The 13,610-nt window shown below is 38.0% G+C and overlaps 1 protein-coding gene across 1 annotated transcript in view; it reads left to right on the forward strand.

Annotated features, from left to right (window-relative positions):
• Positions 1-4,340: 4,340 nt before the first annotated feature.
• The window catches only part of LOC134223663 (tubulin beta-3 chain), a 120,896-nt gene continuing 111,626 nt past the window's right edge, over positions 4,341-13,610 (forward strand). The window contains exon 1 of the mRNA XM_062702851.1: positions 4,341-4,825. Coding sequence (XP_062558835.1) covers positions 4,769-4,825 — 57 coding nt within the window. The 5' untranslated portion in view covers positions 4,341-4,768. The remainder of the gene's footprint in view (positions 4,826-13,610) is intronic.

The raw sequence follows: 13,610 nt of genomic DNA on the forward strand, positions 1-13,610 counted from the left end.
AAATATTTATTAATAGTAATTATTTATATACGTACTTAACTCTTCAGGAAATCTGTAAAATCTGTAATTTAGCTGAAAATCTGTATATCTATATATACAGATTCTTGGTCACCGCTCTACCCCAAAATCTGTAAAATACAGAATAATCTGTATATGTGGCAACCCTGCTTCTAGGCGCACCGTGCTACCAGAAGGCCAGGAGTCTTTTTAGTATGAACAAAATCCTTCAACGTTCATAGGAAAACTATCTAATTAGTTGACCGTATCATGTTATTTGTAATTCTCTCGATTTCAAAAAGTGACAAAAATATAGTTTTTAAGCGTTTGGAAGTAATTTGGATGAGTGATTATATCTTTTCAACCAAATAAAAATTATTATAAATAATACCATCTGGCATCATGTCATCGTTGAACGTACTTATTTTTGTTTACGTCGCATTTTCTACCGTCCCGAGAGAGAATGAGAGTAAGGTGTTGAGAGATTGAGCGAAATTTTGCTTAGGCCGGGAACCGGTTTCGAAGTGGGCCGGAAATGAAATCGCCATGACTGAAATTAGTGCTGGACCTCGTTAATTTAAATCAAATAAAAGGTTTTCCATACAATGCTTACCAAGAAAAGCTATTTTTAAGCAGAAGTGAACCCCATTGCAGTATTGCACGGCACATGAAATTTAGGAAAAGTTGCTTCTTGTCATAAATATCAATTAAATCATGCAGTCGCATGCATGTTAGGCCGGGAATGGGGTAAGAAACCCATATTACCATATAGCAACACAAATAATCACATATTGATTTTCAATGCTTTTGCTACTATACAACGTCTAATACCAATAGCTACATACTGAATAAGTTATTTATATTCCGCTTAAAAAAAAAAAGCTTCTTTCGCACCTTTGATTTCTAGGTAAATCGTTCCTAATTTCTATAGCTCGTAGGCGGAGAACGAGTATATCTGAAAAAAATCTCGAAGATAAATTTGAGGGTTGTTAATAATTTTGTATGTTTGGATACAGGTTCTGGACTTTAAATGATTTGTAAATCAGTTCCAAGAAAAGCCGTTCTATAATATACGCACCATAGCAATATAGGTAGAATACGGCATTGGCAGGGTGCGACAGTTGTTGGCACCCTCAAGAATATTTGAATTTTCCAGCAAACATACACTATTTATGAACATAATTTTCATCCAATTACACAGACTCAAGTCTAGGCTTTCATTTGAATAAGTTGTTTGTGCAAAAGTAGCAATCTTTGAGGAATTAATCACCGAAACAAATAAGCATCTGCGAAATCCTTGCCATTATTGCATTGCCAAAGAAAGCAGCACACGAATAGCAAACTGTTACTTACTTTTTTGGATCGCCTGTTTCTCCTCTTTATTGTGTATGGCACGACAAATTAAGTATGCAAATCACTTTTTACACTTTATCGACACTTGATTATCACCACAAAGAGCAAATTTATGCAATTTTTGCTCTATGTTTCACTAAATAAAATCAGGACTGTTCGTTTTCTTTGACAGTAGCACACTTCGAAATACAGCGAGAGAAGGTGTTTGTGGGCATATCAAACACACGCTAAAAAGATACCACGCTCAATTATATGTGATTTGAAAACTACGAACAAAATATCCGGCGTTGGCATTTATTTTAAAATTGTGTTAAAATACAAATGCTTCTATTCAGATTTTTACGTAGACCGTGAATCATATTAAAAGTGATTGCCACACCGCACCACAGTATTTTTACATTTTGTGGCTGACAGGACTGACAGGACAAATTCAATTCTTTCCAAGCTCATCAAAAAATCCATAACCATGCCCGTTCCTACATAGCGCATTTCAACCATAATTAATTGCCTAATTTTAGGGTATTGTCTATTATTCAATTGTGAAACGTAGTGTATGAATGGGGTGGCTACAGCTGATGGATAGGACAGTGCTGCCCATTATCTAACATATGAAGACTCACGAGTTCGACTATATTGTTAATATACTATACTAGCAGAACCGACGAACCTCGTTTCACCTAAAATTGATTAATTCTATATTTTTTACATTTGCAATTTATTTAAAAGGTTAAGTATTCTATATTTGCAAATTAGGATTCCATTTTCTAGATTAAAGCAGCATTTTATACTTTATTTGTATGGAAATCCCCTTTTCTAGAAGAGGAAGGGGTCTAAAACCTTCATAAGAACCTTCCCAATTCCCAAAAACCTCTACATACAAATGTTCATTCCGATCGGTTCAGTAGTTTCCAAGTCTATAAAAGCAGACAGATAAAAATTCATTCTTATATGTTTACATTTGGTTCTACGTAGTTTACGTCGAGAGGTCGTGCCTTATACACAACCCCCATGATTTTTTTTTTTACGAGACAACCATATCATGTAAGGACCTTGTTTATATGAAACTGGTTGATAGACTTTTGATTACGTGTGTAGACTCTAAGGCATTATTTACATACTTCAAGGATTTCTTGAATAACCATAGACAAAAGCTGTAAATCTCGGCAGCGAACAAAAATTATATAAGTCTTCAAAATGGCCAAAATTATTCAAATAGGTTGAAAACTGTAAAAGTTATGAAAATTTCAATATCTGGGTACTCGGGAACCCTCTTTGCCTTTGGGTTAACTTTGATTTTCAATGTGTTTAAATGCTTTTGCCTATCTGTCTACATGACATAAAATTAATGTCAAGGCTAAAAATTCATGTTTTGTTTTAAGCCAGTTTTGATAATTAAAAAAAAATGTTCCATATTTGAGTGAAGCGAGATGAGCGTGCGGCCGATTAATATGAATGAATTTTTCTACTGGAGGATGTAAACAACCAGTATATGGCACCAATACATTTCCAGTTTTCTTGTTCCATGTCTAGTTGCTGAATGGAGCAAACTCATTGCTGATAATAGAAATTGCTATGCCAATAGAAGAAACGATGACCTGTTACTTTAATATTGAATTTACTGAGTTTGTGGTAAAAGCTGTTATATTTAGCGAATACCAATAATCAAAGGAAGAGCATACAAATGTATACCAGTTGAGCTGTACCTGTGTTTTAGTGTAATTATTCATTATTTTTATATTTCAATTTGGCGAATGTCTTAGACTGCCAAAATATGTATTTTCCCCTACACTGAATGTCAGAGTTTATTCGATTTACCATTTCAGATATTGTGCTAGGGACTCCAGATATGTATAATTGACAGTCATCTGCATATAGGTGAAATCTACAATGTAACAGAATCAATGGAAGATCATTAATGTACATTCAGAAAAGTAGCGGTCCGAAAATTGAACCTTGTGGCACCCCTGCTCAGAACAGGAGTTAGTTCAGATTGTTGGTTGTTGAAGTCAACGTATCGCAATCGGTCGGACAAATATGACTGAATTAATTTTACGAAGAATTGATCTAAATATAGAAGTTATATTTTAACTTGTTACACAATTGTCTATGATCAATAAAATCGAATGCTTTACTGGAATCAAGAAGAACCAGTAAAGTGACTATTTTCTAGTCTAACGCTTCTCTAATCTCGTTTTCTATTTTAATAAGGAAGATTATGGTGCTGCATGATTTCCTATATCAAGACTGGAAAGGACATAACAGATCAATGTGTGTCAAGTAGTCATTCAGTTGCTGAGAGAGTAATGGTTCGAATATAAAGCGCACAAAGAACACTAATCGGACGATAGTCAATCTTACCTATTGGAATTATTTTTGCGATTTTCCAATCAAGTGGAAAATCTGAGTAAGTGATACAACTTTTAAAGATATCCTGAATGCATGAGAGAATAACACTTAAAGACATTTTTAAAACTTGTAGTGGAATTAGATCGTAGCCAACAGCATCACAAAAAGAATTAACAAACTCAGTTTGTATTCCGTCATTTGTAACACACCTAAATGAGAAATTCGGATGTGTTTCAACATCATTATTTTGATTGAATGAAAGTGGAGTGTAATGAGCAACAAAGAATGAGTTCAGAGTATCAGTTCTACATCCCCTCCACCTATACGAGTGTTTGTTCGTTTCAAGCCTAATCTTTTAATGTTCTTCCACAGGCAGTATTCTAGTTAAGATAATATTAAATGAGTAGCTCAGATCAAACGCGTAAACCATCATTCCGAATAATGTTCAATTTAGTCGACGATTTAACGGATTCCCCACACTGTGCACTGTCCCGCTTCTTCGCGTTCTAGCTCGCCGCAGAAGAGTATCACGCGCAATCTATCTATGATAAAATTTCGTTCGAATTTGAATTTGAGCTCAGTTGATGCTTGCACGTTGCGGCGAACGGTTGTGCCTTACTTGGAGTTGTTGAGCCCTTCAGCGGATTGCATTTTCCGGCTTTTCACGTTTTCCTTTCGCTACACCGCCCCTGTGAGGTAATTTGGCGTAGACTGCATCTCCGCCGCTGCACACGAACAGTACCCCCGGGCTAGGATCGTTTGGATTCAGCGCTTTCGGAACACGCAGACAGTTAGTTTAGTGAGTGGTGCAAGAGTGAAACCAAAAGCAAGCTGCCGAGTCGTCACATTGGCCATACGAGTCTTGATCGCCGAACCGTACGGATTAACTCCCGGAGTTTTCTTCTGTGAAGAAAGTTGGTTTTAAAGTGTTCCTAATCCATTTAGTGCCTTGCCGGTGTTGCGATTCGGGCTCCACAGAGCAAGCAAAGTGCAGTGCGCGAAAGCAATCTACTGAACGAGTGAAGCACATTTTTCTTCGAGGACTGTCGAATCTTCCAACGTCTTTTTCAACATGAGGGAAATCGTTCACCTGCAGGCCGGTCAGTGCGGAAACCAGATTGGTGCTAAGGTAAGCACAGCAGCTTGTTCTAAAACTAATCTACAGGAGCGAAACGAATGGATTACTAATTGTGACCGGCATGGGTTGTTGGGCGAAACTTTGTGTGTTTAGCTTGAAGCTTGACTCAGTGGAAATTGCAATGCATTTAATTGACAACAATTTAGTCGTAATCGGTGCTTGTCTGAAGTGTAAGTAACGATTGTGATAAGCCCTTGTGGTTGGCTTCCGGCTATATGAAATCATAAGGGCGTCAACGGAAATTAATTGCTATCGATGTGTTGTTGGTTCCGAGCGTGATGAATTCTGATTGCCAAAGCGAAAGAGAGTGGATGAGGTCGCTGATAAGAAGCTTGTTCGATGTGGTTCGTCGGAACTGGAAGAGGAAGATGCAACGAGCAGTACAGAATAGCGTGAAGGTTCTTCGGGTCTAGACAAGCGTGCACGATAAGAGTGATAAGTGGAACTGTGTGTGGGGTTTTGTGTACAAAATGATTTTTTGTGCATCAGTCGTGTATTTTTGGAACTTTGTCAATTTTGCTTATGCAAACATGAGTCAAGAATGATCCATCAGGTTCACTGTCATAAAATGAAATAAATTTTACGATTGATTATTAAGGGAAATACCAATATTGGCACACAGGCTTTGATGACAACTTCGATGACTGCAATTTAAATTCGAAACAATGTCTCGAAGCGTACCAGCCACATTGTTTCTTCGGCAAAAAGTAGTGCATTTTTAATTCACCACTCTGAAGATGATCGACCATGAGTAGAGATCATGGAAGCTACTTCCAGTTGTCTGTACATTCCAAGAAAATGTATTTATCTGTGTCAGTGGCGTAGCCAGAAAATTGGTCTGGGGGGTTTTCCGAACATTTTTTTTTCTCGGAAAAAAAATTTCTTCTAAAAATGATGTCTCTGGGGGGGGGTTTTATGACCAAAACCACCCCCCTGGCTACGCCACTGATCTGTGTGGATTCGGAAGTGTAATTGAATCATATTTTTTCAGAAGCAATGGCAGGAAGTTTGAAATGATTAAAATTCGATAATGTGATTAATTAATGTCGTTTTGAAGTTTCTTTGGAAATTGTTTCACATATTTCTTTAAGAGCTAATTTGGGAGATAAAAATGCTCTTCGAAGGTTTTTTCAAAGCTAAGGATTTTTTTTAGGCAAAAACGCTCAGTTGGGACACTAGTCTGAGTAGAAAGTCAGGTAGGCATATCTTATGAATTAATTTAAAACGATTTAATTTAAAAGAATGTTTGTTAATTTTTGCACCATCAGCGTGTGGAAAATCTATATAGAGACTGTTATGCAGGCCGTCCTTATCCTAACGATTAGATGCGTGGCTTTAACCCTTTCAGGCCCAATTTTTTCTAAACGGTTTTAAGCAGTCAATTTGATATGTTCCATTTGTTTCAGTAATTTATAATGGACAACTGACAAAACAAGTTGAAAATGTTTTTTTCCGGTTGTAATAGATCAACCAAACTGTCCTGGAGTCCGGAACTTGTGATCTACAGTTACAACGCGAGCTTTTTTTGTCACTCTAAGCTTGGATATGTATTCAATCATGTCCATAACATACTCCAGAAGACCATAAGACATGGTGAGATGGTTTTGGGATGTCCCAGCTCATCCAAACAGTTCATGAGTTCAGAACTTGAGATCTACAGCCACCACTCTAGCTTTTGTCGTCGCTTCAAGCTTGGATATGTATTTAACAATGTCCACAACATATTACAGAAGACCAGAAGACAAGGTAAGACGATTTTTGGACATGCTGGGTTATCCAAACCGTCTTTGAGTTCAAAATTTGCGGTCTATAGCTCCCACTTTGGTTTTTTTCGTTGCTTTAAGCTTGGATATGTATTCAACCATATTCATAACATATTCATAAAGATCAGGAGACATGGTTAGATGGTTTTTGGATATCCTTGTTCATCCGAACTGTTTTTGAGTTCCGAACTTGCGATCTACAGCTACGACACTAGCTTTTCTCGTCACTAGAAACTTGGATATGTATTCAAGCATGTCCATAACATATTACAGGAGACCAGAAGACATGGTAAGTTAGTTTTTGGACATCCTGGGTCACGCAAACCGTCCTTGAGTTCAAAGCTTGCGATCTAGAGCCACCACTCTACATTTTTTCGTCGTTTCAAGCTTGGATATTTATTTATCCATATCCATAATACATTCCTAAATGTCAAGGGACATGCTTAGATGATTTTGGGATATCCTGGGTCATCAAAACCGTCTTTGAGTTTAGAGCATGCGATCTACAGGCACAGCAGTACATTCTCCAGCTAACCGTAAGCATTTAAAAAATCCATACGTTTGACTATAACGCTGTCACAGTGCAAACATGCTTTATACTGGCTTTTAGACTTTGGCTAATATGGCTTTATGTTGCCGAAAAGGCAAAATATAGTGCTAATGGTTACTTTGGGTTTCCTTCACTCAAAGCTTCAATATATTGGCACCAACATTTCAAATTCTTTTAAACTAACTATACCCGATGGCCTCCAAGAAGGTGTAATGGATATAATTGAACGCATATTGTAGCTTTGAGAACCAAAAAGAGCTTCTAAGCAGCTGTAGATCTCAAGTCCCGAACTCAAGGACATCTTGGATTGCCCAGAATATCTCATAACTATTTTACCATATCCGTTGACCTGCGGGAAATGTAATGGGCAAAATTGAACGGACATTGAAGCTTTGAGTACCAAAAAGAGCTTCTAAGCAGCTACGTGTCTCAAGTCCTGAGCTCAAGGACAATTTGGATTGTCCAGAATATCTCGTACCTATCTCACCATATCCGTTGACCTCCCGGGAGGTGTAATGGGTATAATTGAATGAATATTGAAGCTTTGAGTACCGAAAACAATACAATCCGCTGCCAATACATCTAAAAATTTCTCTTTCGTAGCTTCACAGTGTTCATGACGTTCTTGGTTGTCGTAGGGCCTTGATCGCCCAGGCCTGATCGATCCACCTTGCCCGCTGTGCAACGTTGTAGAAAACCATTTTCGCCGGGTTACTGTCCGACATTCTGGCTATGTGCCCGGCCCACCGCAGTCTTCCGATTTTCGCGGTGTGAACGATGGATAGTTCTCCCAACAGCTGATGCAACTCGTCCGCCATCTGCACCCCACCATAGATGGTACGCAGCACTTTCCTTTCGAAAACTCTCAGTGCGCGTTGGTCCTCCACGAGCATTGTCCAGGTCTCATGTCCGTAGAGAACTACGGGTAGAAAATATAAAATTTGGAAAAGATACAAAACTGTATAACATTGTTGTCATTCATTTATCTACTACTTATTAAGAAATGTGATTAGGGTGGTTCCAAAAATCGATGCAGCCACTCTTGAAACTTTCTTCCGACGAAGTACGTTTTACAACGGGCGGTAACGAATTGTTGACCACACCTCGAACGAACAACAAACTAGCATAACATGGCGTATTGTTAGCCGGGACCACAAGATTCTGCAAACGTCTACCACGGGACTGAATAAACCTCCCATGAAGTATCGCAGAAGACTGAATTGTCTCTTTCTCAGAAAAATGCAGAAGAAGTATTCAATAAGGTTACGTTGACACACGTGATCGTAACGGTTTAATCCATAGACGTAGCGTACACAGCAGTTTAGCGGCACTCGAAGTCGTTTTAAAGAGTTTGCACTCGGATGGACATGCAATATATCGCCGAACATGAAATGCGGCAGAATCAGGGATTTTAAGAATTTCAGCTTGATAGACGATGAGGTAGCGAAGGTACAGCAGTACAGCGAGTGCGTCAAAAACCTCATTTATCGCAGAAAGACACATTATTTTGATTGGCACTGTAGACCTTTTTATTGCAAATTTTAAGGACTCTTCAAATGTTTCAGGAAATTTCGTAAACAACCGTAGGAACAATTGTTTCACATTAACAATTAGCATGACTAGAGTTTCTATCAGTGTTGTATCGCCTTTTTTATCATTTTATCAATATAGGACTGTTGTAGCATTTAGATAGACTCAAGGTGTGGCAATTACCCAGATACGGATCCAGAAAACTCATCGATGCTGGGACACCCCACTACTTTAAATATCGTACAATCCACTTTATAAGGAACAGAACGGGACTCCAACAGATCGTTTTTCAATTTTCACGAATATTAAGTCTCATTTTCGAAATGTTTTCCAAGTTGTCGAAGATATGAATTCTTTTGATTGTATCGTCATTATTCAACACTCCGCAAAAAAAGGGGGTTTGAAAATAGATTAGCTTGATTGACTGTGCACTCCGTAGTTGTTATTTGTGAGTGATTGGCCGAGAAACAACAAATATGCACAGGTAACCAATTGAATAGCCTTTTTGGGATTAGAAAACTGTACAGTGTACATGCTTTTGGAGCTATAATAATTCAAGACCAATAACGATGCTGGCCACGTCCTCACAGCCAATTTAGGATTATGGAAGCAAAACTAGTTCGAAACTCATTCTTACAAGAGACCGAGGAGTCCTCTGGATCTACACGAGGGCCAGCGAAGAAAGCGAGAGCAGGTTAAATAAGAATGTAATCAATAGGATGTAGTCTTGATAAGTGACTGAATAATTATTTTGTACAAAGTTATTTCAAAGTAGTATACGATTCATAATAAGCAGAACCAAATATTTCGATGATCACTTGGTCGAATAATAAGTGGTGTCGAAAATTATCTAGCAGAAATTCAGTTTGTCCAAAATGGCCATTATGCTGAAATTTATTTAACAGAACGCCGTTTGGCATTATGTGTCAACTAATTGAAAAAAAAATCTAAGCTCTATGACATAATGCTGATCATGTTGGTTGACCGATCGTTTTGATTGACCGATCAGGTTGGTTTGCCGATCATGTATGCTGGCCGATCATGTTGGTTGAACGATCATGTTAGTTGGCCGATCATGTTGGTTGGCGATTATTTTGGTTGAACGATCAAATTGGCAGAACGATCATGTTGTTTAGTCGATCATGTTGGTGGCCGATCATGTTGGTTAGCCGATAATGTTAATTGTCCGATCGATAATGTTGGTTGGCGGATCATGTTGGTTCGCCGATCATATTGGTTGGCCGATCATGTTGGTTAGTCGATCATGTTGGTTGGCCAACCATGTTGGTTGAACGATCATGTTGGTTGCCGATAATGTTGGTTGGCCGATCATGTTGGTTGACCGATCATGTTGGTTGGCCGATCATGTTGGTTGGCCGATCATGTTGTTTGGTTGCCGATAATGTCGGTTGACCGATCACGTTGGTTGGCGGATCATGTTGGTTGGCCGATCATGTTGGTTAGTCGATCATGTTGATTGGCCGATCAGGTTGGTTTGCCGATCATGTTAGCTGGCCTATCATGTTGGTTGGCCGATAATGTTGGTTGAACGATTATGTTAGGTGGCCAATCATGTTGGTTGGCCGATTAAGTTGGTTAGTCAATCGCGTTGGTTGGCCGATCATGTTGGTTGGCCGATCATGTTGGTTGGTCGATAAAGTTGGTTGGTCGATAAAGTTGGTTGGCCGATCAAGTTGGATTGCCGATCATGTTGGTTGGCCGATCATGTTGGTTGACCGATCATGTTGGTTGGCCGATCATGTTGGTTGGCCGATCATGTTGGTTGGCCGATAATGTTGGTTGGCCGATCATGTTGGTTGGCGGATCATGTTGGTTGGCTGACCATGGTGTTTGACCGAACATGTTGGTTGGCCGATCATGTTGGATGGCGGATCATGTTGGTTGCCCAACCATGTTGGTTGAACGATCATGTTGATTGGTCTATCATGTTGATTGGCCGATCATGTTGGTTGGCCGATCATGTTGGTTCGCCGATCATGTTGGTTTGCGATCAAGTTGGTTTGCCGATCAAGTTGGTTTGCGATTATTTTGGTGGAACGAACATATTGGTTGAACGATCATGTTGGTTAGTCGATCATGTTGGTGGCCGATCATGTTGGTTAGCCGATAATGTTAATTGTCCGATCATGTTGGTTGGCTGACCATGTTGTTTGACCGATCATGTTGGTTGGCCGATCATGTTGGTTGGCCGATCATGTTGGTTGGCCGATCATGTTGGTTGGCCGATCACGTTGGTTGGCCAATCATGTTTGTTGAACGATCATGTTAGTTGGCCGATCATACTGATTACCAATCATGTTGGATGATTATTTTGGTTGAACTATCATATTGGTTGAACGATCATGTTGGTTAGCCCATAATGGTAATTGTCCGATTATGTTGGTTTACTGATCACTTATCAAGAATAAAGTGTCGCACTAATCAAGTTGAAAAAAAAAATGTAGACCTTTTTATTGCTGACGGATTCCACACAGAATGACACAACGACCAAACTTGATGATAGTTCATTCGATTGACACTTATAATATATTTTAAGTGTAGGAGAAAGACCGTTTCCCACTAATTTAAAGATAATTTATTAATAGGTCGTATATTTTTTCTAGCAAATTAATTAAAAAAAAAAATAATCCGGAAACCGTTCATCGTACGAAAAAACTGTCTGAGACCAAGTTGTAGGGGACAAAAGGCCCTTCGTGGGAAAATATTACACTGGTCAAAAACATTATATTACAATTGAAAAATAAGTCGATAATTAATGTGAAAATTGAAATATCACAAAATCCCATATTTATTTTTTCATCAAAATTTTCTAAGAAAATTGACTTTAAAACTCACATTTCAACGACGTGATGGAGAAATTGGGAGTAAGTTTTGAAAAGCGCGGAATACAAACATTTTTTCCAGTTTTCAAAAATTTAATTTTAGATCTCTCGAAACGGTATTTCTTAGGAAGAAAATACACACCAGCTTTTTTGTTCAAAATTGACCCAGGAAGCCAAATTTGGGCTTCAAACACAATTTTTCTCTTGGAAATAGTTTCAAAAAATGGGCCGAAAATGGCTTTTCTTAAAACTTTTTTTTATTTTTAACTTCTCCATCGATCTTATGTCGTTGAAATGTGTGTTTTGAAGTCAAATTTTTGTAAAAATTTGTCGAAAAAATAAATATGGTATTGAGATATATTTAAATTTTTACATTAATTATCGATTTTTCCAGTAAAAAATATGTTTTGCCCAGTGTAATATTTTCTCCATAAAGCCCCTTCTATCCTCTACAATTCGTACCCAGACAGTTTTGTCGTACAATGAACGGTTTCCGAGTTGCAATTTTTCTGAATCAATTCGCTCGGAAACACACGATCTTTTTATAAATTACTCGAGGGTCATTTTTTTTTCAAATTAGTGGAAAATAGTCAGTCAGTACCGAAAATATGTGCAAAATTTCATTACTATTACAGACGATCATGTTAAAAATCCGTTATTTACTTGTCATTCTGCGTGAAATCCGTCTGCTAATTTGAGGATTAGGTTTCAGGAAAATTCGTTATCAAGTGATGGAATAATTGTTGCACAGTTGCCAATATAACAATTAAAAATTTTAGGATTTTGGCTATCGTTGGTGTTCTATCGTTAGTTCATCATTTTGAAATTCTTAGTTTTGTAAATACAGTTGAGTCCTTTATTGTACACACTTGATTTTTCAAACGGGATCTCAGCAAAATGATACTTTTTTACTGAGAGTCGCACAGCCGTGCCCCAGTAAACCTGTTTTTTTTGCCGAGATTTCTGTCAAAGTTGCTGAGAATCAGCAAATCAATTGTCGAAAACCAGTTAACAAACGTAATTTTTGCCGGGATATCAGTTTTTTATTTTGCTGGCGCACGACTTTTTGCCGAGCCGCAGGAATAAATACTAAGTGTGTACTATTTATTTTAAAATGTGCGTAAAATAAGGGTATTAAATAAACTATTGTCCAAAAGCTAAGTACAGGGCCGGACTCCGACAGATCGTTTTCCAATCGCCACGAATATTTAGACACACTTGTTCCAACCGATACATTGCAAGATCATTTTAAGTTTATTTGAATCCTTTAAATAAATTATTTCATATTTTCTTCTTCCATTCGGGAGCACAGGATTTTTTTTTTCAATCTCATATATATTTAACTACTTATCAACGAAACTCCAGTGGCTCAGAGAAGAAGTCCTAACCCACAATATTTGACCATAAATGTGAAAATATCCTCGCGTGTAGGAAAAATTGTTTTACTTTCATGAAAATGTCGCATTTTATCCAAAACAATATTGCCGCCCATTCCATGTTATGAAGTTAGTGTGTTCTAAATGTACCCCCAAGAGCTGAAGTTGAACGAAAATAATATAAATTTTGAATTCTAGTAAGGCGACTTCAAACTTTTGGTCGTTGTAAGTCTTAAATCGGGCTCGAACTTATGACCAGAAGTGCTTCTCACTTCTTTCTGTGATAATTGAGAAGATACACGCTTAAAATCAATAACACAGAGATATGTTTGCTCCACACAAAACAGACCTAATGCAGAACAACACCTAGATGAGTGACAGTTACACAGCCACAAAAATAGCTCGTGTGGTTTTATTGAAGCTTGGATTTCAATATTTTCAACAGTATTTGGTTTCCCATGAAGCAAGGAATCTGTACAAACGTTTACATGTTAAAAAGGACCGTTATCACGACCGTACAAGGCATTTTTGTGCCTGTGTAATTGTCGATCATCTAGGTGTTGTTCTGCATTAGGTCCGTGTTGTGTGAAGCAAACACATCTCTGTATTATTGATTTTAAGCGTGTAGCACTGTGGAGTGAGAAGTAAGCCTAATAGAAAATTATGTTCCATTTTATAGCTTTCATTTCATATTTCCTGCTACTTCCCTCTCAC

The sequence above is a fragment of the Armigeres subalbatus genome, chromosome 3 (genome assembly GCF_024139115.2).
Source record: "Armigeres subalbatus isolate Guangzhou_Male chromosome 3, GZ_Asu_2, whole genome shotgun sequence".
Lineage (NCBI taxonomy): Eukaryota > Metazoa > Arthropoda > Insecta > Diptera > Culicidae > Armigeres > Armigeres subalbatus.